Consider the following 26,344-nt stretch of genomic DNA (forward strand, 5'->3'; position numbering starts at 1 on the left):
GGGGGGAAACGAGAGATTCAAGATTTCTGGTGCATGTTCTTAATGAATCGATCGCACCCAGCATTATACACAGAAAAAAACACTTTATGAAGTTTCTGACTTTCTAAGTAAATGTGCCCCACTGTAAGAGACAGATCCTTACTCTGTACATTGCCGAAGTAGCAGGTAATTCCAGCTTCTTGATGAAACAATTACCCATGAAGATTCTCCACATTATCCTGTTCTCTTGCATTTGTCTTTTAAAGGCGACAAGCCTTCATGGGGAATCAGTTTGTGATGTTGTAAAGATGCAATGTTCTAGAAATCACAGACTTTGAATTACCAACTTCTCTTGCTATTGCCGATAGGTTCACCCCTTTGAAACCATCCAGCAGCAGGTTGTCCATATGAAGGCCAGTCACTTTGGTATGCCATTTTTGCAAAGTCATTTGGCAAACCCTCTAACTGGCAAATAAACTTTCCAGTTTTCCCTAAGGAAATTAGCACCAGGTGCCACATTAACACCAATAACTTGCAGGTATCTGAAAGTGTTCTCTAATTTTGATACGTGTTCTTTTACAATTATCTCATTTACATTTTTAGTCTGTACTTCAGAATATATACAATTTCTGAAACATGCTTGAAATACTGCTATTTTAGTCAAGATATATTCATATAGGACTACACAATGACCTTGACATTTAGGAAAATGCGAGTTCACCAATTTTGATCTCCAGTGTCCATCATACAGAATTTCACAGTTTATTCTCTAATAAAAATAAAAGTAAGGCCCATTTCAACAGTACACCAGGCAAGATCTATTAAGGAAGGTAGCAGAGCAGAATGGGACTGCTCCAGAAAACAGAGCAATGCTGTTTTTCATGAGCTTGGAAAAGGGTCTTCAATTACTAGACTACACAAAAAAATCTGCAGCAATACAAGAGAGGCTCGTATATTCACGTATATTTGGCTTCATCCTAGTAGGGTTATTATTTTGGCTATAAAAAAAATATAAAAAATGTAAAAACCACATTTTGGTCCAACAAGCGCAATCTAATCAACTACATACATGCTGTGAACTGGCTGCTAGAGGATATATTTTTCAATTATTACTGCTAGTGAGGCTTACAGCAGTACTTTAGTACAAGGCACAAAAGTAAATAATTTGAAAGCTATTTAAAAAAAATTCTAAAAATTTGTCAGACACAAAGACATAACTCAAATGGGTGCATTCCATTACCTTTTATCTTTACTATGTAAGATTTATAATGTGTAAAATCATGCATAAAGTTTGTTTAGTTTCTTACATTTCATTCTAGATGCAGTAAATGCAAGATCTATACCTATAGTTATTCATACATCATTCAACTTTTCTCACCCAGTTAAATGTATGAGGCCACATTTCATGCGTGTCAGCTATGACTGGTCACACACAAACACATAGTGCAGTTATTGACAAGCTTTAAAACGGCCTCCTCCCCGCTCCCACAACCCAGCCTTAGCCTTTTCCTTACTACATCTAAAAATACATTTTAACTTTGTGTTCATTCATCCATTGGAGACCTATATGAACTGTGCATATTCTGTCAAAGAAACTATTTTCTGTCATGTGAAAGCGGCCTTATAAACCCTACAGTGAAAACAAATTATTTTGTTATATTACTCTTTTACACTATATATTTTATAATCACATGTCAGCAGATGACACTGGTATTAAGGCCAAAAGGTCTCATCTACTTATATTCCTGCTTAGTCTACAGTTTATTTTATGACCCGCTGTTTTTCCCTCTTCCCTTCTATATTTAAGATATCCACTTACCCAGGGTAGGCTGGGATAGCCGTTGGTGGGACTGCACGCACTGCCCCATAAACAGTCCTTCCACGCCCCCTTAAGTGTGCCCCTCTAAAGGCTGCTGCTGTGGTGGCTGCTGCTGCAGTAGGGTATGGAAAACCAGGAACTGCAGAAAGAACAAAAACAAAAATGATAGAAACAAAAGAACACAACCAGACCTCCATAAGAAGTCCCTTCAGGGGACATAAGTCACAGAAGTGTGCATATGGCTGGGATTCATGGTGGACGCAGACCACAAGAGCTCGACTCCCCTTGCACATTCAGCAGCTCCCATAAGTGTTACCAACCCTCTTCCTGCTCACCGTCCACTGCAGTTCTGCTCCAGGGACATTTTTATAGCAAGGTGTGGTAGACACAACGAGGCAGTGCCCAGCAAGACACAGAGCAGCAACAGGCCTCTGCTGAGATGTCACAGCCTGCTTCCCCCAAGTTCTTTTGGTCAGCATAGTCCCCAGCACACTCCACACTTGCTTGTGACCTCTCTTGCATCCTCCATGGAAAAACCAAAGCTAAAGCTCTACGTGTCAGGGATGCCAATGCCCCTTGTCCTGGCCATATGACATAAAAAGATCTTTTGAGAGATCCCTGTACTGACCATTCAGATATATAAATAGTAAATAACTAAACATGAAGTGTGGTTGCCCTCTAAGGAACAACTTGGTGGAGGGAGAGCCAATCTATTGAATGTTGCTTTCACAACTGTCTTTACCCAGGAAAGTCCCACTGGAAATGACGTGACGAGGAATAATAATGTGTTTGCTCCATTAAATGTCGGCTGATTAACCCAGGTACGGTACCGCCTAACCACTAAAATAGACAAATCGCCAGGCCCAGATGGCATACACCTCCAGGTACTGCATGAATTATGTACTGTAATTGACATACCATTATTTCTAACATTTGAAGATTGATTAAAGACAGGTTCTGTTTCACAGGACCAACGCATAGCAAAATTGGTGACTTTACCATCTTTGTTTTTTACATAAAAAACAAAACACACATTTTATATTTCAATTTAACCCCTCTTTGGGTGTCATATTTAAAATGTCAAATACAGTATAGTGTTTACAAACATATACTGTATACATTTTCCTGCTTCTAAATTTTCCTAAATTTTCCCAAACCCTTCCCCTCCCTCCACCGCCACCCCTCACCCAGGTGCAACTGGCTTCCTTTATTTTCCTCCCTCTTTCCCCTTTCTTTTTCCTTCCTCTTCCATTTCCTTTCCTTCTCTCCTCATGGCTTGCATTCAAGGTCGTACTTCCCCATAGAAAGCTTCAATTTTGTTCCTGGAAAAGATTCTATTAACTATAGGGAACCAAACTAATTTCCATTTTATTGCTTTATGCTTTTTATATTCGTAATTCTTTTCTATCCACTGGAAGTACAGAAATTCTTTCCACTTTCTTCTCACCTGAATTAGTCTGGGTAGGTGTGTGGAGAGCCATTCTGTCAGCAATATCTTTTTAACCGCCATTGTGAATAAATCCACCAACTCCCTCTTCTGCCCATTGATAGTTCCATCATCGTACTACTGAAAAATGTCGCTCCCCACATCAAGCTCCACATATTCCCCCAATACAAACTCAATAAACTGATGTTAATTTCCATAGATTCTTCGTTGCTGGACAATACCACAAACAGTGTATTGATTGCATTGATTTTTCCATATTTTGGGCACTCAAGGAATGTGCTCTGAAAGGGCTAGTTAAAGGCCCAATATGCTCTAACTCCTATTTTCCACTGCATTTCTCTCAACATCTTCGATGAAGTGGCTTTCTGTGTATCTCTCAATCCCTTTAACAGTCTTCTCCCCACCTCATCTCATCCTTCCATTTTTTTTGCTTTCCTTCCCTGAAATACATCTTTCCTTATACCTTTCTTTTCCTTATTCGGGCTATTGATGGATTTCCTTTCCGGGCAGTTAAGAGTTTCACAAATTGTTTTTGATTTTCTTTCCCTAGCCACCTCATATCTTCCCTCTTTCCCAATATTCCCCCTATCTGTAGGTAATACAAGAAATGGGAATCCACTATTTCATATTCTGTTTTTATCCGATTAAAGGATTTTAATTTCATTTTTTCTTTATCAAATATATCCAATATTTTCGAAATTCCCTTTTCCTCCCATTCCTCGATTCCAATTTCAATTCTTTGGCCCTTTCCATTTCTTCTTCTCCAGTATTTCGTGGATGGTTAGGAATTCTGATCTCTACTGGCAGACCAAACCTTCTACGCAGTATTTTCCATACCACTCGTGTCCCTCAACAATATGGAACTTTTCCCTTCTTTGCTCAAATTTGCCGTTTTCTCATGCAAAAATAAACTTAATGAGATGGAACCCACTAAACCAGTGATGGCGAACCTATGGCACGGGTGCCAGAGGTGGCACTCAGAGCCCTTTCTGTGGGCACCCAGGCTATCACCAGAGAGGACTCCAGGTATCTTCCTGCAGTCCCAGACAGCCCAGGACTTGCTGTGCACAGAGCTATTATAAAGTGACGGTGCTACCTGGGACTACTGGAGGAGTGGGAAGGTGTGGACTGATCTGGATTATCATTGTAGTTCCTGCTCCGGCCCTGACAATTCTTCCTGTTTATGGGACCTTGAAGGGAAACTACAATGATCATCCAAATTTCTTCTATTTTCTGCTTTATTGGTGTCCTCAGGGTGCTGATATGAATGAAAGCTGTGACAAAGCAGGGATTATAAAACACAAATTAAATTTCTATGTTGGCACTTGGCGATAAATAAGTGGGTCTTGATTGTAGTTTGGGCACTCGGCTTCTAAAAGGTTCGCCATCGCTGCACTAAACTCTCCTGTGCCATTCTATCCACTAGTACATCCTGCCCATTGACTCATTGGGCCGCAAACCTAGCTATGCAAGCAATATTATACTCTCTCAAATTGGGGAGGGAGAGCCCGCCCAGCCCTCATGGTTTCTGCACATACTTCCAAGCTACTCTTACTTTTTTCCTTTTCCACAAAAATTTCTGAAACAGACTATTTATTTTCCTAATGTCCGTATGTTTTAATAGAAGGGGTAGATATTGCATGGTATACATCAATCTTGGAAATAGCACCATCAGGTTTTTTCTTCCAAACAAAGACAGTGGTAACTCCATCCATTTACTTATATCCTTATTGACTCTCTCAATTAGGGAAACATAATTGAGCCCATATACCGCTGAACTAACCCTACCGGACCAAAAATTTAAATACTTAAAACTTATCTTTCACTATGTTCAATCTCCAACTCTTATACCACTCGGTCTTCATTTCTATCCAATAACAACACTTGTGTTTTGTGAGTATTAACAGTATACCCTGATAACATTTCATATTTTCTCAAAAACTAAAACCTCCTGTATTTCCTTCTTCACATCTTTTACAAATAAGACCTAAACATCTGCAAATAATATAATTTTCAAGTGCCTTTTCCCAAATGTATTCCCTGATAAATTTCATCCTGGTGAATCTTCCTAGCTAAGAGATCTATAGCGAATTTAAATAACAATAGTGAAAGTGGACACCGTTGGCATGTGCCTCTTCCCAAATTAAATCTCTTTGAGATTTCCCCCTATGTCACTACTATTATTGCCGCATGCTTTCTCTTCTGTGGGCTTGCCCTGGCCCAGTCCAGCATTGTCATAACCGACCATACATTCTAAACCCCATTTCTCCCCTTTACAAACCCATTCTGAGAACTGTGAATTAAACCGGGCAACTTCTGCTAATCTATTTGCCAATATTCGTGAAAATATTTTTGTGTCAATATTAGAGATGAGCGAGCACTAACATGTGCTCGTTATTCGAGACGAACTTTTCCCAATGCTCGACTCGAATAACGAACCCCATTGAAGTCAATGGGAGACACGAGCATTTTTCAAGGGGACCAAGGGTCTGCACAGGGAAGCTTGACCAAACACCTGGAAACCTCAGAAAAGGATGGAAACACCACGGAAATGGACAGGAAACAGCAGGGCAGCATGCATGGATGCCTCTGAGGCTGCTTAAACGCACCATTATGCCAAAATTATGGGCAACAGCATGGCCATGACAGTGACCGAATGAGGCTAGATAGCATCCAAAACATCCAATAATTGACCCTGACACTATAGGGGATGGCATGCAGAGGCAGGCTAGAGAGTGTCATGGCGACATACCGTAAATGGACTCAGGCTTCAAACCAATGAGTGGCAGAGAGGAACCAAAGGAGAAGAGCAAGAAGCGCTGAAATGATTTCCTATGTCAACAAAAGGTTGACGGTATATTTAGTCGATAACACAGCATGGTGGCGACATAGTGACCAAGTTCCATAACGTATCTGGTGAAACACCCGAAAAATGAGCCTGACACAGCTCGTTTGATAAGGGGACAACATGTGGAGGCAGCCATGGAGACGACTTCCATGATTAAGAGTGACAGTATGGGGCATCCATATTGCGCTGCTATGATTGCAACTTCAGGTCTCCAGCATGGCGGCGACAGATGCGCCGAGTTCCATTATGTATCTGGTGAAACGCCCGAAAATTCTGCCTGACACAGCTCGTTTGATAAGGGGACGATGTATGGAGGCAGTAAGGTAGTTGTAGATTAAAGGTGCTGTAGTTAAAACTATGTTAGTTGGATCTTGGGATGGAGCTGGCGGTCCGCTGCCAGGTGAGCTTTCGCCTGTCCAAGCCCCTGTCTCTCGGGTCCTCCCCAAACAGCACTTCTAAGAACCTTTTGTATAAGATCAAGTGTAGTAGTGTTCTTATAAGTTTTGGTTATCGCGGGTGAGGGGAATGTAAACAGATGCGCAAGAAGCGCAGAAATAATATCGGTAAATGATAAAAGTTTGCCAGTATATTTTGTGGATAACACAGCAGGGTGGCGACAAAGTTAACAAGTTTGATGTGGAAGCCATGAAAACAACCCAAAATTCTACCTGACACAGCTCGTTTGCTAAGGGGACAATGTATGGAGGCAGCTATATGGACGACTTTTGGAGGCAGCTATGGAGATGACATGTGGAGGTTGCAATGGAGACAATTTAATTTGGATAGTGCCTGTATGTGGCACTCCCAAAAATTGTTTAAAACAGAGGACCGGGTAGGTGGCCCTCTAGAGCCAGTTGGCCCTGGCAAAAAATAGCCAGTTTCCTCTGCTTTAGTGTACAAAGAGGAGGAGAAGGAGGAAATGAGGAGGAGGAGGAGGAGTGCATAAATTATTCAGGTTGAGCTTCCTTCACCTGGTGGAGAGTGGAAATCCTGAGAAATCCAGACTTTATTCATCTTGATAAGCGTCAGCCTGTCAGTCGACAGGCGTGTACGCTTATCGGTGATGATGCCACCAGCTGCATTGAAAACCCGCTCAGACAACACGCTAGCGGCAGGGCAGGCAAGAACCTCCAAGGCGTATAGCGCCAGTTCGTGCCACATGTCCAGCTTTGAAACCCAGTAGTTGTAGGGAGCTGTGTGATCATTTAGGACGATGGTATGGTCAGCTACGTACTCCCTCACCATCTTTCTGTAAAGATCAGCCCTACTCTGCCGAGATTGGGACAGATGACAGTGTCTTGCTGGGGTGACATAAAACTGGCAAAGGCCTTGTCAAGCATACCCCTGCCAGTGCTGGACAAGCTGCCTGCTCGCCTACTCTCCCTCGCTACTTGTCCTGCAGAAGTACGCCCTCTGCCGCTAGCGCTGTCAGAAGGGAAATACTGTTTCAGCTTGTGCACCAGGGCCTGCTGGTATTCATGCATTCTCACACTCCTTTCCTCTCCAGGGATGAGAGTGGAAAGATTTTGCCTGTACCGTGGGTCCAGGAATGCGAATACCCAGTAATCGGTGCTGGAATACATTCTTTGAACGCGAGGGTCACGGGATAGGCAGCCTAGCATGAAATCTGCCATATGCGCCAGAGTACCAACTCGCAAGAATTCACTCCCCTCACTGGCCTCACTGGCTCCTCCTCCAACTCCTCTTCTTCTGCCCATACACGCTGAACAGTGAAGGACTGAGCAATGCTCCCCTCTTCTGTCTCGCCAACATTCTCCTCCTCATCCTCCTTCACCTCCTCCGATATGCGCTGAGAAATAGACCTGAGGGTGCTTTGGCTATCAACAAGGGAATCTTCTTCCCCCGTCTCTTGTGACGAGCGCAAAGCTTCCGACTTCATGCTGACCAGAGAGTTTTTCAACAGGCCAAGCAGCGGGATGGTGAGGCTGATGATGGCGGCATCGCCACTGACCATCTGTGTTGACTCCTCAAAGTTACTCAGCACCTGACAGATATCAGACATCCACGTCCACTCCTCATTGTAGACTTGAGGAAGCTGACTGACCTGACTACCAGTTCTGGTGGAAGTTGACATCTGGCAGTCTACAATCGCTCTGTGCTGCTGGTAAACTCTGGATAACATGGTTAATGTTGAATTCCACCTCGTGGGCACGTCGCACAACAGTCGGTGAGCGGGCAGTTGGAGGCGGCGCTGCGCTGCCCTGAGAGTGGCAGCATCTGTGCTGGACTTCCTGAAATGCGCACAGTTGCGGCGCACCTTCGTGAGCAAATCAGACAGATTGGGGTATGTCTTGAGGAACCGCTGAACTATGATAGGCATATGACCAGGCATGGCACATGTGTCAGTCTGCCCAGTTGCAGAGCCACCACCAGGTTACGGAGGTTGTCACACACAACCATGCTTCAGGTTCAGCGGTGCCAGCCACAGCTCTGTCTGCACCGTGATGCCCTGTAATAGCTCTTGGGCGGTGTGCCTTTTATCGCCTAGGCTCAGCAGTTTGAGCACCGCCTGCTGTCGCTTAGCGACGGCACTGCTGCTGTGCCTACAGCTACCGACTGATGGCGCCATGCCCACGGATGGTAATTCGGAGGAGGAGGTGGAGGAGGGGTGGGAGGAGGAGGCATAGTAGGCCTGAGAGACCTGGACCGAGGTAGGCCCCGCAATCCTCGGTGTCAGTAGTATATGACCAGCCGCAGGGTCAGACTTGGTCCCAGCATCCACCAAGTTAACCTAATGTGCAATCAGCGATATATAGTGGCCCTGCCCGGCAGCACTCGTCCACGTGTCCGTGGTCAGATGGACCTTGTCAGAAACGGCATTGGTCAGGGCACGGATGATGTTGTCTGACACGTGCTGGTGTAGGGCTGGGACAGCACATTGGGAAAAGTAGTGGCGGCTGGGGACAGAATACCGAGGGGCGGCCGCCGCCATGAGGTTGCGAAAGGCCTCGGTCTCCACCAGCCTATAGGGCAGCATCTCCAGGCTAAGTAATCTGGAGATGTGGACGTTGAAGGCTTGGGCGTGTGGGTGGGTTGCACTATACTTCCTTTTGCGCTCCAGCGTCTGGGGTATGGAGAGCTGAACGCTGCGCTTGGGAGACATTGGTGGATGCTGTGGAGGCGAAGATGTGGTTTTCGCACGGGAGGTGTTTGGGCCGGGGTCCTGGGCAGGGGGCTGACTAGCAGAGGCAGCAGATGACACAGAGGAAGGAGCAGTGGTCTACCCGGCCAGAGGTGAACGGGCTTGGTGCCATTGAGAAGTGTTTAGCATTCATATGCCTGCGCATACTGGTGGTAGTTAAGCTAGTAGTGGTGGAATCCCTGCTGATCCTGGTTTGGCACAGGTTGCACACCACAGTCCGTTGGTCATCCAGTGTTTCTTTAAAGAACCTCCAGACTTCCAAAAATCTAGCCCTCGCCACGGGAGCTTCACTACGTGAAACACTTGGCGCTGATGCACCAGCTCTGGCCCTGCCTCTCCGTCTGGCCCCACCACTGCCTCTTCCAACTTGTTCTCGTCGAGGACTCGCCTCCGAAGCACTGTGTTCACCCGGCCTATCAACCAAGCTTGGGTCGGTCACATCATCCTCCGATCCCTCAGTCTGCTTCCCCCTCAGACTTCCTGCCCTGACAACAACTTCACCACTGTCTGACAACCGTGTCTCCTCATCGTCCGACACCTCTTTACACACTTCTTCCACTACGTCATCAATGTCATCATCACCCACAGACTGCGACCGGTGGAAAACCTGGGCATCGGAAAAGAGCTCAGCAGCAACCGGACAAGTGGTTTGTGACTGTGGGAAGGGTCCAGAAAACAGTTCCTCAGAGTATGCCGGTTCAAATGCCAAATTTTCCTGGGAGGGGGCAGACTGGGGGGGAAAGGAGGCTGAGGTGGAGGAGCTGGAGGAGTGCTGATTTCGGTGACATGGGTGGACTGCGTGGAAGACTGACTGGTGGACAAATGGCTAGAAGCATTGTCCGCAATCCATGACATCACCTGTTCGCACTGTTCTGGCCTCAACAGTGCTCTACCACGAGTCCCAGTAACTTGAGACATGAACCTAGGGAGTGTAGCTCCGCGGCGTTCCCCTGCTCCCTCATCAGCAGGTGGTGTCTCACCCCGCCCAGGACCACGGCCTCTGACCCCTGCAGTAGTTGGATGCCCACGTCCACGCCCTCATCCTCTACCCCCTAGCCCTCGGGTTCAACATTTTCAAAATTAAAGTGTAAACTGTACATTTTTTTGGATTTTTTTTTTTTTTTTTTTACAAAACGATGCTATCCTATTGCTATGGCTAGTTTCTAACCTACACTGACAGCACACAGACTGTGCCTAATTCAATCAAACCCCTAATAAATTGTCCCACTTAGACTTGGGAACGTTCTATTTAGCTCTTAGTGACACATATCCATCTCAAACACCTAAGTGGGACAATTTATTAGAGGTTTGATTGAATTAGGCACAGTCTGCTGATTTTTTTTTTTTACTTTTATTTTTTTTTTTTATAACTCAACGTTATCAGGCACAGGCACAGCAGTGTGCTGTCAGTGTAGGCTAGAAACTAGCCATACGAGAACCCAACAGGCCTTCTTAGGGCTACAATAGCGTTATATATTTTATTTTTGGTTTATTTGCTTGTGGCTGGCCTTGCTGGCACTAGTAGTGCAGCTAGTACCATATTGTGAGGAATTTGCAGAGATTTCAGAATTGCCCCATAGCAGATTTCAGAATGGGGCCCCAATGCCCCCTCATAAAATATACATATTTCCATACTCACACTTATCAGCACACATGTATGAACTGATATATACATTCATACACCTACACAGATCTGTGCCAGTAACTGCTGACCACATGAGGAAAATTCATCGCATGAATTAAAGACGAGAAATCCCTACAGTAGTCCTGTCATTCTGCTGTCCACTCCCGACTTTCCTAATCTGTGTTGCCGATTCGTGCTGTGTGCTTTGAAAGATGTGCACTGTTATGTACATATTATACAGTGTAATATGTATATAATGGTGAACATCGATTCTTTAGTGTGTCAGGGCAGATGCCGGGCCCATAGCCGAACACTGCGGGCCCCATAGCAGCAGCTACCACTGTAGTTATGCCCCTGGAAAACTTATTTGTATATTTTACCATGCCTCCAAATAAGAGGTTGGATCGTGTATCTGGCGCACTGGCAGTCGGCGTTATTCATTAGGGGGGCGTGCCGACACACCCCCAGCACGCCCCCACCAGCGGACACATTGTACGAGAAGCCGGCAGCATCGCATCGCTGCCGGCTCTCCGTGCAGCGGTAAAGAAGCCTGGCGAGGCCGGCCGGCAATGTGGTCGCGGCCGCGGGGCAGCATTAAGGGGGGCACATTTGGTCCTTCAGTTTTTTGCGGTTACAGGTCCTCTTTAATGTACATGTTTTTTTTTTCAGCAGTATGAACTAAGTATATAACTATCATAGTTTATAAAGTTGAAAAAAGACACCTCTATCTAGTTCAACCAAGGAAGGGATTGGATGAAGAAGATATTTATGGGAAACAATTCTATATAACATAACCATCAATGTTATTTAGGTGTAAAAAGGCATCTAGACCCTTCTTGAAACTCTCTGATCCCTGCTGTGACCAGCGCCTGAGGCATGGTATTCTTCAGATTAACAGTAAAAAAGCCCTGTCGCCTCTGGTGATTAAAGCTCGATTTCTCCAGATGGGGACAGTGCCCCCTCATCTTTTGATTTGATTTAATCTGAAACAACTTACCACCATATTTTTTGTGTGGACCATTCATATATGTAGTCGTCTCTTTTCCAGACTAAATATATCTAGTTGTTTTAATCTTTCCTCATAACTATGTATATGTAATTGTGAATTAGGGTATGGGCATCTTTGGAATTGTTGTCAAAGGCTCTCTCCAGCTGTGCTAAAACTATTTTTGGAAAAACTTTGGAGTTATGCTTTAAGAGTATCTTTACTCTGGCATTACAGGATAAAGAACATGTCGCAACAAAATGGGGACCTGCCATTGAGCATAACTATGTTGGGGTAAATAATATTAGTAATTTTGTCCTAGTTTTCAGGGTGGTTTGCCTATATTACACTAGATTCTATAAAAATTGATTTGTTAACTACTATACCCTTTACTAACCAAGAACTCTGTGCTAAAAAGCAGACAAGTTTATGGAAGGGAAGAGGAGATAGAGAACCAAAAAAGTCACTAAAGCCCTTAAGTTACTGTTAAAGGCCAATTTCATTCTATACTTACTGATCAATGGAATGTATGTGTTAACCCCTCGAGGCCCAGGAAGGGGGACTCCAGCCTCTGTAGCCAAAGAGACATCAGCTTGAAGTCCAGGAGCCGCTTAAAACAAAATAAAGAAAATCCTCTTAAAATAGCGATAACTGTAAAATGCAGGTGTTTGCAAATCTTAAAAAAAAAAAAACAAGCTACAGAGGTCACATGCCAGGATATTGCAATCAACACTTTAGTAATGGGAGCTGTAATGTAATTAAGTCACATGACTGGCCGCATTAAAGGGAACCCGTCACCAGGAGACCCATTTTTAGCACTCCCCCAGTCCCCACAGAGCATAGTACATACACTGCCAAAGTGTTTTTGTATAAAAAAAAATAGGTTTTACAGAAAAAAAAGATATGTTATATAGAACCTTTCAATAGCATCTGCTGTGAGACTAGGCACTAGTCCCCTGGGAGTGGCTGGAAAGGAGCAGTTCCTCCCACCCCCCACCCTTGGGAAACTGCTCCTCCATGTGTCCTTTTCAAATCTATGAATAACTCCCCTCACTCGGGATTGGCTGTAGAAGAGCAGGGGGCATCGCTAAGGCAAGTGATTGGTGTTTTCATATATTTGAAAAGGACACATGCAGGAGCTGTTGGGGGAGTGCCTAGTCACACAGCAGATGCTAATGAAAGGTACAATATAACAGCTTTTTTTCTGTAAAACCTATTTTTTATACAAAAACACTTTGTCAGTGTATGTATTATGCTTTGTGGGGACTGGGGGAGTGCTAAAAATGGGTCTCCTGATAACAGGTTCCCTTTAAGACCAGGAACAAAAGGAATTACAAAAATTAAAAAAAAGTGGAAGAAGAACATGCTCACCTTAATATACCTGAGTATACCCGAGTATAAGCCGAAGACCCTAAATTTTACCACATAAAACTGTGAAAACCTGTTGACTCGAATATAAGCGGAGGGTGGGAAACGCATTGGTCACAGCCCCCTGTCTCAGTATAGAGTCTTCTATGCGATCCGACAGTCAGCAGCAGGTTCGTGCGGCGCACAGCTCTGATGTCAGCAATTGCCGCTGACATCAGAATGTGTGCGGGCTGCCGGCACACACAATCCTATTGAAGCGGCAGTTGTTGCACGGACCTGCCGCTGACTGATGGATCGCACAGAAGACCTGCGGGGGCGCTGGAAAGGTGAGTTTTTTTTGTTTTGTTTTTTTTGACTCTAGTATAAGCTGAAAAACTAGCCTTCTACTCGAGAATATATACGGTACTTGTTACAACGAAACTGGGAATGGCTCATTTTTTATTTTCCAAATATTGTTACAGTTGCAATTTTGTAGTGCTTTTCTTTAACTCCTTACCACCAAAGCCACTTTTCACCTTCCTCACACTACCTATTTTTTCAAATCAGACATGTGTCACTCTGGAACGCTTTAACATATCCAAGTGATTTTGAAATGGTTTTCTCAAGACACTTTGTACTTCATGTAAGCTGAAAAATTTTGGTTGCAGGTTTTGAGTTTATGAAAAAAAATTGATATTTGGTTAAAATTTTGAAAAATTCTTTAATTTTTGAAATTCAAAATGTTCTACTTTTTCCACAGTCATAACAGCAAAAAACCTGATAACTAACATTTACTGAATGTCTTTATTTTATCATGGTTTTTTATGCATCCTCTCATTTTTGTAGGATGTGTCTTTGAAATTTAGGTGCAAATTATCACTCATGCTTTTGAAGGACGTGCTTAGGTTTCACTTTGAAATAGTAAAACCCAATAACTTACCCCTTTAACCCCTTAACGCTCTGCGCCGTAGCTCTACGGCGCAGAGGTATAAGGGATGTATGAAGAGGGCTCACGAGGTGGGGGTTTTTGCAAAATGCATAAAACCCCCACCGCTAATAACCGCGGTCGGTGCTAGCACCGATCGCGGCTATTAACCCCCCGGTTGCCGCCGGCAAAGTCGCCGCCATCTTTTTTTCGATCGCCACGCCCCCGAACGTCATCGGGGGGCGGCGATCAGTTGCCATGGTAGCCTCGTGTCTTCTTTTGACACGAGGCTATCTGGCAGCTGCAGATTCGTTACAATGAGCCAGTGGCTCATTGTAATGAATCTGCTGCAAAAATGCCATATATTGCAATACAGAATATTGCAGTATATGGTAGCAGCGATCTGACCATCTAGGGTTAATGTACCCTAGATGGTCTAAAAGATAGTGAAAAAAAAAAATAAAAAAAAAAGTTTAAAAAATAAAAAAAATTAATAAAATATTAAAAGTTCAAATCACCCCCCTTTCCCTAGAACGGATATAAAACATAATAAACAGTAAAAATCACAAACATATTAGGTATCGCCGCGTCCCAAAATGCCCGATCTATCAAAATATAAAAACGGTTACGGCCGGCGGTGACCTCCGAGGCGGGAAATGGCGCCCAAATGTCCGAAATGCGACTTTTACACCTTTTTACATAACATAAAAAATGAAATAAAAAATGATCAAAATATCGCACAGACCTCAAAATGGAAGCAATGAAAACGTCGCCTCATTTCGCAAAAAATGACACCTCACACATCTCCGTGCGCCAAAGTATGAAAAAGTTATTAGCGTCAGAAGATGGCAAAAAATTTTTTTCTTTTTTGTACACATTCGTTTAATTTTTGAAAATGTATTAAAACACAATAAAACCTATATAAATTTGGTATCACCGCGATCGCACCGAACCAAAGAATAAAGTAGGCGTGTTATTTGGAGCGAAGAGTGAAAGTCGTAAAAACTGAGCCCACAAGAACGTGACGCACGTGACGTTTTTTTTCAATTTTTCCACATTTGGAATTTTTTTTCAGCTACGCAGTACACGGCATGTTAAAATAAATAACATCACGGGAAAGTAAAATTTGTTACGCACAAAATAAGCCCTCACACGGGTCTGTACACGTAAAAATGAAAAAGTTATGGATTTTTGAAGTTGGAGAGCGAGAAATCGGCCGAAAAACCCTGCGTCCTTAAGGGGTTAAAGAAACTATACCCCTCAACGTATGTAAAACAACTTTTATTAAGTTTGTTAACCCTTTAATTGTTTTACAGGGATTAAACAAAAATTTTTTTTGGCTAAATGGATGCATTTTTCAAAAAAATGTACACATTTTCAGTGGATGAAATTTAAAAACACTCCACAATTCTTCCCAGGTACTCCAATACCCCATATGTGGTACACGGCATGGCATTGAAGGGAAGCTGCGCCATTCAGAGCAGATTAGCATTGTCACTTTTTAATGGCTATAAAATATATTTATATTTTTGGCTTAGTTTCTGCAATATTAGACGCAATTTACACATACTTTATTTTAGTGGGTCATTAGCTTAATGGTGAGATGCATGGAGGAAAAGAAAATTGTGAATTCTGTTTTCCTTTCTTTTTCTATTATTTTGGGGCCGTATACCATACCATAAAAATAATATGTTATTGCTAATCTATGGATCACTATGATTAAGGTAATGTCTTATTTATATAGCTTTTTAAAAATATACATAAGAGACATAACTAATATTTTTTGGTTGACAGAGCTGATTAAGGAAGGTTTTTTTTTACGTGTTGTCTATTTCAGCATTACCAATTTTGGCACACAACTTTTTGGAACTTTTTTGTGGAGGGATAATATGAAAAAAATTTGGCAAGTTTCTCAGGGGTTTTGTTTTTAGTTTCAACAAGGTTTTATTGTTGAAAACTATAGGAAAATGCCTTACAATAGGTCAAAGTGCAAGGTGTACCCCACGCAAGGGTTCGTGAAAACAGTATTTTTTTGATACAAAGCTTGCTTCTGTATTGTTCAAAACAATAAAACATAGGGCAACACGGGTGGGAAAGGGGACAGAGAGAGAAGGAGAAAAGCATACATGTAACAAGATCACAAGAACTGTATAATGTAAAATAGATAGTGGATGGACCAAGACTACATATGGAGAAGTGCTGGAGCCATGTTGATGCATAATGGACCATTAAGGGGACAGGGATAGAGCTCCCTCGAGGGTGTAGGAGACTTGTGAAGTGATCCAGGGGTTCCAGATCCCTTCAAACAGTGGGAAGGTCTGTCCTAGTGGCCTCAATTCTCTAAAACAGCATCAGTAGTTTGATTCTGTTCTTAACCGCGGTAAAAGGATAGGTCCAGATATATCCATTTAGCTGCTATGTGAATTCTAGCCGCTAAAGCTATAAATTGGACTAAGCGATGGGCTCAGTTTTTAACTTTTGCTGGTTGGGTTTTGTTTTTAAATCAAACTTTATTGTATCCACTCGGTGAATGCTGTATTGTACAGACTGTTACGGACACGGCAATACCAAATATGTAGGGTGGGGTCAATCCAGTTTAGAAGCCCCTTACAAGGAGTCTAAGGGATTAAAGCTCCGACCGCATGTGTTGTATCTAAGTTTATGACCTTCCGGCACAAATCAAAAAAAAAAAAAAAAAAAAAAAGGAAAAATTTACGTTTTATGCCTACCTGCACATGAAGGTGGACATTCTGGGGTTGCAAACACTGACAACCTTCTAAAATGAATGTGTATAGTTCCTTGAACTATGTTCATATGCAAAAGGCCTAAACCTAGAGCTTATTTTGTAATTTCCTAACAGATGGAGAATTTACCAGCATATAATTCAGGTCCATAGACAGCTCCAACGACAGGACTAAGTTTCCAGCCTGAGGGCGAAAAGGAAAAAAAAAAATAGTAGTAATAGTGGATGTTGTGAGATCATTAACTACATTGGTTACCAAGGTCATTGATACCTGACTGCCCAGGGAAATTATTGCAGTTCTGTTGTGTTCCTGTATGCATTAGGATATCTTTGTAACATTAGGATATCTTTGACAAACCTTCCAATAACAGATCTTTCAGATAGAAAGGCGGAAAAGTGACTAAGGAGGTAGATAAAATGGCATCAATGGATTGTAAGGGCCTAAGCATCAGAGTGAAACAGCCCAGCGCCCCAGCCAGAGCCGGATGGCAGTTTGAGTGGGTGATACATGCAACCCGCCGCTAGTATGGACCTACCCACGACATCCTTGGCTATGCAGGACTCCTGTCCCACTGCCCGGGCTGCTCTTGTAATAGAGCATAGAGCTGTGAGCTCTGTGCTCTGCTACAGAGAGCAAGAGACACTGATGTCATTGCATCATGTCTCTTGTTTCTTGCAGCCCAGTATAGCTGACAGGAACAGGAGGCACAGTATGATGACATAACTGTGCCCTGTCCTGCACTAAGAGAAGAGGAGGAGGCGCAAAGACAGGCGAGAGAGGCAAGTATTATTGTTTATTATTTTGTACTGTAAAGGGGAAGAATATTATGGCATTCTATTACTGGGAGGGATCCTGCTGTGGGGGACATTATGAGGGCTGCATACATACTGAGGATCAAACATTGTTATATTAGTAGGAACATGTTTATCCATTTTATTATTATGTTAAAGACAAAACATATGCATCTGGTGATTTGTTTTGCCTTATGTGTTTGCACTTGGTTTCAAAACTGAATGCATAATAATAACTGGGGTTCCTGTATGTAAGCATGGTTATTCAGAGGACATTACACTAGGTGCCTTATTTTTAGGGGAGCAACGTACTGGGCCGAGCTGAAGACATCTGGCGGCAAATTTAGCAGTTATAAACCATAGCCGAGAGTAGTCGTAATAAAGTTCTCTTCTTGATGGAGCAGATCATAGCCTGTGACGGTTCATAAAATAGTTTTATTTTGGGACCTCACTTTTATGGGTCGCAGCAGTCTTCACCGATTAGATCTACCTACCATAGCGTTGTGCCTACTACTAAACCACAAGTGAACAGCTATTGCGTCCTTTGCTACCCATTCATTTTTATTAAATATATACTACTCTATGGGGTGTAGTGCAGCAACCCTTTTTTCTAACTAAACATGATGTAGCCATACTTTTATTATAATTGAAATCTTAAAATTATTAACTTAGAAACATTCAACACTTTAAAAACACATACATTATAAAAAAAAAAAAAAAATGTAGTAAAGTGGATAACAAACAAACAAACATTCTCAAGTCTCACCATTTCCATAAGGAGTCACAGACTTTTTATTGGTCATCACACGAGCTGTTGCATTGTTGACCTAGCACAAATTCCACAAGTTGAAAAAGGAAACAGATATTTAAGATAACCATAGAAGATTATACATAATTTAAATTAGATATATATCACACACAGGTTTCAAGAACATGCAAGAACATGCAATATAAATGCAGGGATATGTTTCATGGTAATCACCACACATGCAAACGATAACACACAAATTAGTTTGGGAAGATTGCATGCATGTACATGTTTGCTTGCATAATCAAAAATGTTATGTTAACAATATACATATTTGTATGTACAGTATGTTGAAGCAGCTGCTATATGGCCCACGAGAGGGGATGGCCAAGGGTCTCAATGGCCCCATTGCCTATAACTTGGTCAACTAAAAGTCGTATTATAGTCATGTGCATTTCTTTTCTCTGTTGTGAAGAAAAGAATGGCAGACTGCCTTTTTTCTGTCCCCTCTCTCAGAAAAAGTACTGTAGGTCTGCTACTCTTTAAAGAGGACCTTTCACCACCTCACTCATATGGAGATTAGCAAGTCATTCTGTAGGGGCCGTTACATAGATTCATGGGCACTTAGAATTTTCCTTCTAGCCCCTACGGTTAAAGAGTTATTAGTCCCGAGATGTGATCATTGTAATCTGTGTTTGGTCAGAGAGGAGGAGCTGGGGCTGGGGGCGTGTCTTATGCTAATATTCTTTCATACTGTCAGTGGTGAGATGTAATTTCTCTATGTACATCTAAAGGCCTCATAAATGTGATGCAAACGCTGCGTAAGCCTAAGGGTGAAGACACACATGGCGTTTTTGGGCCGTTTTGGGGCCGTTTTTACTAAGGGCGTTTTCAGATCGTTAAAAACGCATGCGTTTTTAACGATCTGAAAACGCACTTAGTAAAAACGGTCCAAAAACGCCATGTGTGTCTTCACCCTAACCGTGACAAACGCTGCGTAAGCGTAAACATGACACAAATGTGTAAAAGTAAACGTAATTCAAGCGCCGCGCAAGCGTAACCGCGACGCAAACGCCGCGCAAGCGTAACCGCGACGCAAACCCACATAAGCGCAAACGTGACACAAACGGCGTGCAAGCATAAATGTGATGCAAACGCCTCATAAACGTAATGCAAAATGTGCGTAAACGTGATGCAAATGCTGCATAAGCGTAAACATGACGGAAACACAGTGTAAGCATGACGCAAACGCAGCGTAAATGCAACCGCAAGCAAAACTGCCAAAACATTGTGATTATGCTAACACAATGTCAAGAGAATATTATCAGAATGTGTGTGAACACAGCTATTAGATGAACATAGAAAAAACTCACAGCTCAATATTCATAATAGCTTCTCTGACATTGCCTGCCACTGATTGGACAGTATGAGAGAAGATTAGCATAACACACACCTCCAGCTCCTCCTCTCTGACCAAACACTGATTACAATGGTCAAACACCGGGAATGTCATCTCCGCAACCGTGGGGGCTAGAAGGAAAATTCCAAGTGCCCCTGAATCTGTGTAGCCGCCCCTACAGGATGGTAGTATAATCTCTACATGTGTGAGGTGGTGAAAGGTCCTCTTTAGGGCCAACTGTGCTAGCATGTGATGTGGCCTGCACAACCTAACATGTGCAGCCCTTTTAGCCAGAGAGGGCAGGTGTACATGGAACTAGGCTGGGAAAACTAAACACGTCTGCCAAGCAAACAGGCACACAGTGCATACTATGGTACTACCAGGCCAATAAGGGAAAATCCATAGTTGGTGTTACAGATATTTAAGTAAAAGAGGAAACGGTCTAGAGCCGAATTCCACCAGCAACTACTATTTAAGGGATATCATGTGTATATGTATTTTAAACTCTAAATATTTTTTGTTGTCGTTTACTACCTTCTGAAGACCATATGGTCTTTATTATTCAGTTAATGTAACCATTATTAGCATTTTTGTTTTCATTTTTTTTTTTAAATTCAATGCATCCCTTAGCTGATGAAGGGCTGAGGCTCAAAATCTGGAATATAAGCAAATACTTTATTTCTAGTAAATGTTCGTGTTAATGTCATGTTAAAAATGATTATTTGGAATCAGCACCGCTATTATGGAATTAGCACAGGTTCATAACCCTAAGACAATTTGCTTGTATGTTTTGCAATATATATGATGGTGAATCCTTTGAGATTTTTTAAAAACAGATTTTGGATGATTTGTTTCACCTGTACAGCCCCCCAAGATACCAGAAGAGTGGAAAAAGCTAAAACAACCAGCAATGATCAAACTTTCAGGGTGCAGTCACACACATTGGCGGTTGCATTTTTTTTTTTTAAACGCAAATGTTAACAGATTTAACTAGGCAAATCTCTTCAGCCGTTTCATTGCTTTTTAAAATGCGTTAAACGTCACATGTGACCACACCCTCAGAGACCTGCAAATCGCTATTAATGTGGCACATGGTGGCAAATTTCTTTAATTTTTCGAGAAACCCCATTTAACTGGCAGCCTTAGGGCTCTTTCACACTAGGGTTGTTTTTCACATTTGAGGAACCATTGTTTTAATGGGCTTTTTCACATTGCCTTTTTTCTTTTTTCAAGGTTTAGTTGCCCGTGACAAAAAAAAAAAATATATCAAAAAAAATTATTTGACTGGTCTATTTTTGCAGAAGTCTATGGGTCCAAGAAAAAAAAAAAAATGATGACAGGTAAATTTTTTTCACTGATGACGGTGGGTGGGAAAACTTTTTTTTGTCAAGAGATGCAATATACACGCCAATGTAAGTCCCTCCTAACTTTCCAGTTTTCACTGACAAAAATAGTGTGCCAATCCAAAGTGTCCAAAACCCTTCAACAGATTGTCCAGATAAAGGGCAAAGGGATGATCCCATCAGCCATAGCAAAAGAAGTTGATTGTACCCTATCAAGTTCCCTATGATGACTGGTCATCCTTGAAAGACAAATGCAAAAGGACAGGATAATGTGTAGAATCGTTTCAACATTGCAGCTGCATTGTTTGCCAGTTCAGTACCATACAGGGTAAGGATCTGTCTTATCATACAGTGTCTCGACATATAAGAGCATTTAGCTTGAAAGCCCACTCTGCAGTGACCAAAGCTCTAGTTACCAGGAAGAATTAAAATACAACACTCACCTTTGATAAGGAGCAGGTTGTGTGGACAGTTCATTTTAGTGATGAAAGCAAGTCTACTTTATTTGGAATTGATGGAAAATATTATGTATGTCAATGAAAGTTGATGGAGGAATGGTCATGTTTGGGGGAATGTTCTCTGCAGCAAGAGTTGGAACTCTCATATAGATACATGGCAGAATGAATGCAAGTGTGTATCAGAACACCACATGGTTCCTCCTTGCAGTTTGCCCAGTTGCACCGCAAAATGGGTAAAGCAGTTTCTTGAAACCGAAAACACAAATAATAAAATGGCAAGTCTTGATCTAAACTCAATCAATCAAAAAACTTTGGAAAATCCTCGGTGACAAGAAACCCACAACAGTAACAGAACAGTGGAAGAGACTAGAAGAGTAGACCAAAATTGCATCGGAACAGTAATGTCTTGTAGCCGCAAATGTGCTGAAGCCATTCAAAGCCAAGACACCTATACTTCCTACTGATTAGAGACTGCTGTAACCTTCAAAAAAGTAAATATAATCTCTGTGTAACAGTCGTTGCTGTGCTTCAATTATGATCATGTTTTTTAGCAAAATAAAGGTTTTATGCTGACATACTTCTTGACACTAGAACACTAATTCCAGTGGCAAAATGCAGGGGGGCATGGAATTTTAATACACTGATAATTTATTTTCCAGAGGAGAATATACTATGTAGACACTTTTACATATAGTTTTACACCGTACTCGCGCCCCCCCGCCCCAATATCATCAAGAGGCATGCAGGGGAAGTATGATGTGCATCTTCTGTGCATGTCTGCATGCAGATCACTAATACGTGATTCAGAAGGTAGTAACCTATAAGATTGGGATTTTTTGTTATCTATATAAAGGAAAAGCAGGGAAAACAAATGTGCTCCCTGTCAACTGGTGTCTTAGTTTAAAAAGTTTATAAAACACAGGGGCGGCTAGCGGAGCCAGGGTTGAAAGTCCAAAATAAATATAAAAACGATTAGTAGTGTAAAAATGTCAAAATCCCTGAGTTGTCATAATATTAAATATTTGCATTAAAAAAAAATCAAAAAGTCTAAAACTGACATAAAATGAAAATGCCGACAAAAATAAGAATTCTCTCTAATTGATAGATTACTACAATTGGATAGCAAACGTTATCTTTTCCATAGATCTTTGGTTCTATTGCAGAGCCATGATTCTGGTAACAGTTTAAAGAAAAGAAACTATCTGTGTCTACAGTTCTGCAGCTCACAGAACCAGAGGCCCGACAACAAAGAAGGGGAAAAAAAAAAAAACACAGGAATTGGATCTTTATCTGTAACTTGCATTCCCAACTATGGATTTACTTGCCCATATCTCTGTTTGTGTGGATCAAAGAACCACAAACCTGATGCGACTTGCAAGATAAAACTTTTTTCTTTAACTGGATACAAAGATAGAATAGGACCCAAACTATAGCAATTTTTGTGCATGCAGCATTCTGGTTTACTGAAGTTTAAACGGAGAGATGCCATTGAGCATGTGATAAAAAAACACACACACACACACACACACACACACACACACTGAAGGACAATAAGTAAGTTTCACACTTAAAGTGCTGCTGTCAACACCTTCCAGATTTACATGTCATTCACATTGGTCTCTTTTAAAGGGGTTGTGTATATTTATAATTAAACACACGTATTAGTTTCTAGTTATTAGCATGCAGACACTACAATTTTAAGTGAACCAGTCACCATAAAAATGCAGTCTGATCTGCAGGCAGCAGGTTTTGGGGCAGGAGGAGCTAAGCAGATTGTTTATTTAAGTATTAAAAAAGAATAGCTATATATACACACACAATAAATGACAAGTTCAGTTGCATCTTTTCCTACGAAACTGCATAACAATCTGCTTAGTTCTGTCTGGTTGTCCCTTTGACTACATTTGCACGGTGACAGGTTCACATTTAAGATGCACTTGTGGAAAGGTATAGGGGTATGTCCATACAAGACATTTCTGCTTCAGTTCTTCTGTTGCAGAAAATGAGCAGTGGATTTGCCAGAATTTCATTGTCGCAAAAACAAACATAAATGGAGTGTGTTAAGTGGCAGAATTAATCTGGCAACTGCTACAGGCGTGCCTGTATATGAAATCTTACAGCATAAATTAAAATGAACTAAAAACACACAATGCAGGTCATTTTTTTGTGAAGCATGTAAATAATATCTTTAAGGGAGAGCAGAAATTGACCTTATAAAGCACCACCGGTATGTTGTCAAACAGATTAACACCTGGCAGTTCATATTGTTTCATGGCCCATGTATGTTGCATCATCCGAAAAATAAACTTTTAAGAGATAGGTAAAATGGTTGCATAAAATGAGAGGGGTAGAGAGCTCAGCAGTGAAGTCCAGCTCTCCATCTCAGAAAATTACTCTGCTTTGCTTGAAATCATTCAACCGATTCTAGAGAGGCAATTATGATCGCCTTACCCCCTTCAGGACATAGGCAGTTTGTACGTTACGGCTCAGATTCTTATTTTGTGATCTGGCATGTGTCACTTTATATGGTTATAAAAATTTTGTACACAGGTAGCAAAATCATTTTGAGATTGTTTTGGAGACATATTGTACTTTGTGTAAGTGGTAAATTTTGTTTCATAGGTTGTGCATTTATTTATAAAATTAGAAAATTAAATTGTCACATTTTTAGAGAAATTCGCCATTTACCAAATTATCTGCTTTTGAGACTGATTGCAAGTACAGGCGGTCCCCTACTTAAGAACACCCGACTTACAGATGACCCCTAGTTACAAACGGACCTCTGGATTTTAGTAATTTGCTGTACTTTAGCCTTAGGCTACAATAAACAGCTATAACAGTTATTAAAGGAGTCTGTAATGAAGCTTTATTGTTAATCCTGGTTCTTATGACAACCCAACATTTTTAAAATCCAGTTGTCACAGAGACCAAAAAAACTCTGGCTGGGGTTACAATTATAAAATATACAGTTCCATACAATTCAACTTAAGAACAAACCTACAGATCCTATCTTTTATGTAATCCGGGGACTACCTGTAACTCATTTGAGTGGTAAAAGTAACATTTTCCATATCTCAACTTCATTTTTTAATATGCCCTTTTATTCTAATACCACATTAGACAGCTTACAAATCAAACAGAAGCATTTAGCAGGTTAAACAACCGTGATCAGATTATGAGCTGAACCGGCACCAGCTCAGCGATAGATAAATCAGTCACTGAGCGTCAATGATTATCGGTTGCTGAGCGTCAAGGGGTCAATGTAGAATCATCAATAACAGCAAGGGGCATTCTGAGGTAAAAAAAGGCTGGACTTCAGCCAGCTTTAAACAAACATAACGGCCATGAAACAATGTGGAAGGTGTTAATCAGCTTGAAGAAATACTGATAGTGGTTTTACTAGATCAATTTCTGCTTACAGGTTCCCTGTAAATCTCTTCCACATTGTACTACTGTAAAATACAGATTTGCTGCTAGCTAATCCACTGCATTTGCATGCCATTTGGACATACCCGCAGAATAAGCAAATTAAAGCATTCTAAACCAAAAGGTGCAAAACGGAGCTAAAACTAGTAAACCACCTTTTAATAATTTTGGTATAAGGGATGGAGTTTGGTCTTTATATATTAGAGAAGAACAGCAAAATGTAGGAAAATAGTTCTCCTGTAAGAGTTACAGGAAGTAGCTAGCATTGATTATACAAGATAGGCAGACAATTTAAAAGATGAGAAAATATTTCAAAAGTGAAGATGCACGAGGCAACATGCCCAGCCTTGCTGCTGTTGATTTCCCATCAAACCATTAAACATTTTTTTTTATTATTATGGAATGTTCTCTATGGTTTTGAAGGAAGGCCCACAAAGTGTGGCAGTAAAAAAACCATATGAAAATAATGTTTAACAATAATTAATAGTACAACACCAGCTTCAGGGCTAGCAGTGTGGCAGGCATCACATTAAGTGTATGTAACCAAATGTAAAAGTTTGAAAAAAAACTTAGTAGATGGAATATGTAGAAATCAAAAAAGTACATGTGCAAAATAGGAGTCAAGCAATTAAAAGATAACTCAGGGACTGAATGTGAACTTCAAAAGATTAAAAACAAGTGTGAATACAGTTTAAAAAAAAACACAAGTGTGTGAAAAGGAAGGATAGAATGGGGAGCAGATGCTAGCATTTAGCAATCTTTCAGTTTCAGGTAAAGACATGCACCTCGATTTTTCGCCCCTCAATCACCGTGCTGTGCAATTTCTCCCGGGCCCGGTCAGCATCCGCGCTAGTTTCAAAAGTTACAAAACCAAAACCCTGCGTGCAAAGGGGAGACATACATGCAAATCATTAGAGAAGGGAAGGGGGAGAAGAGAGAAGGGACAGGAGAGTAAAAGGAGTAAGGGGGCATAAGAAAACATCAGCCGCCAAAAGATCCACCATTAAAACTTAAGGGGAAAAAAAAAATCAATTGAGAATAAAAAAAAAAAAAAAAACACAGAATGTCAAAACTTCTTATTTTTATAGTCGGCAACAGTGAAAGACCAGAAAACACAGAGCGCTAATCCGTCATGTTGATGCTCTTCAGACACATGCAATGTGAGGGGGCAGTGATAGTGAATATACCTCAAGGGAAAAGAGGGGAGAGGGAAAAAATAAAATAATGGCCATTTTTAATTCTGATTCCACATGGCTGAATGGGTTAAAGCTGCCTTCAAATTTTTAAGACAACTGGAT

At 41.6% G+C, this 26,344-nt stretch overlaps 1 protein-coding gene across 12 annotated transcripts in view; it reads right to left on the minus strand.

Moving 5' to 3' along the window:
• RBFOX2 (RNA binding fox-1 homolog 2) overlaps window positions 1-26,344 on the minus strand; it is a 185,138-nt gene that overhangs the window by 70,615 nt on the left and 88,179 nt on the right. For 10 of the 12 annotated variants that reach the window (XR_011850484.1, XM_072128926.1, XM_072128930.1 and 7 more), the window contains exons 5-9: window positions 25,832-25,924; window positions 18,439-18,499; window positions 17,011-17,064; window positions 12,380-12,475; window positions 1,799-1,937 (exon numbers count right to left, since the gene is read on the minus strand). Coding sequence is in view for 11 of the 12 variants with exons in the window: in XM_072128926.1 (XP_071985027.1) it covers window positions 1,799-1,937; window positions 12,380-12,475; window positions 17,011-17,064; window positions 18,439-18,499; window positions 25,832-25,924 (443 nt within the window). In the remaining variant the exon portion in view is untranslated. The remainder of the gene's footprint in view (window positions 1-1,798; window positions 1,938-12,379; window positions 12,476-17,010; window positions 17,065-18,438; window positions 18,500-25,831; window positions 25,925-26,344) is intronic. The other 2 variants (XM_072128928.1, XM_072128929.1) reach the window with 1 other exon arrangement.

This window comes from Engystomops pustulosus, chromosome 10 (assembly GCF_040894005.1).
Source record: "Engystomops pustulosus chromosome 10, aEngPut4.maternal, whole genome shotgun sequence".
Classification (NCBI taxonomy): Eukaryota; Metazoa; Chordata; class Amphibia; order Anura; family Leptodactylidae; genus Engystomops; species Engystomops pustulosus.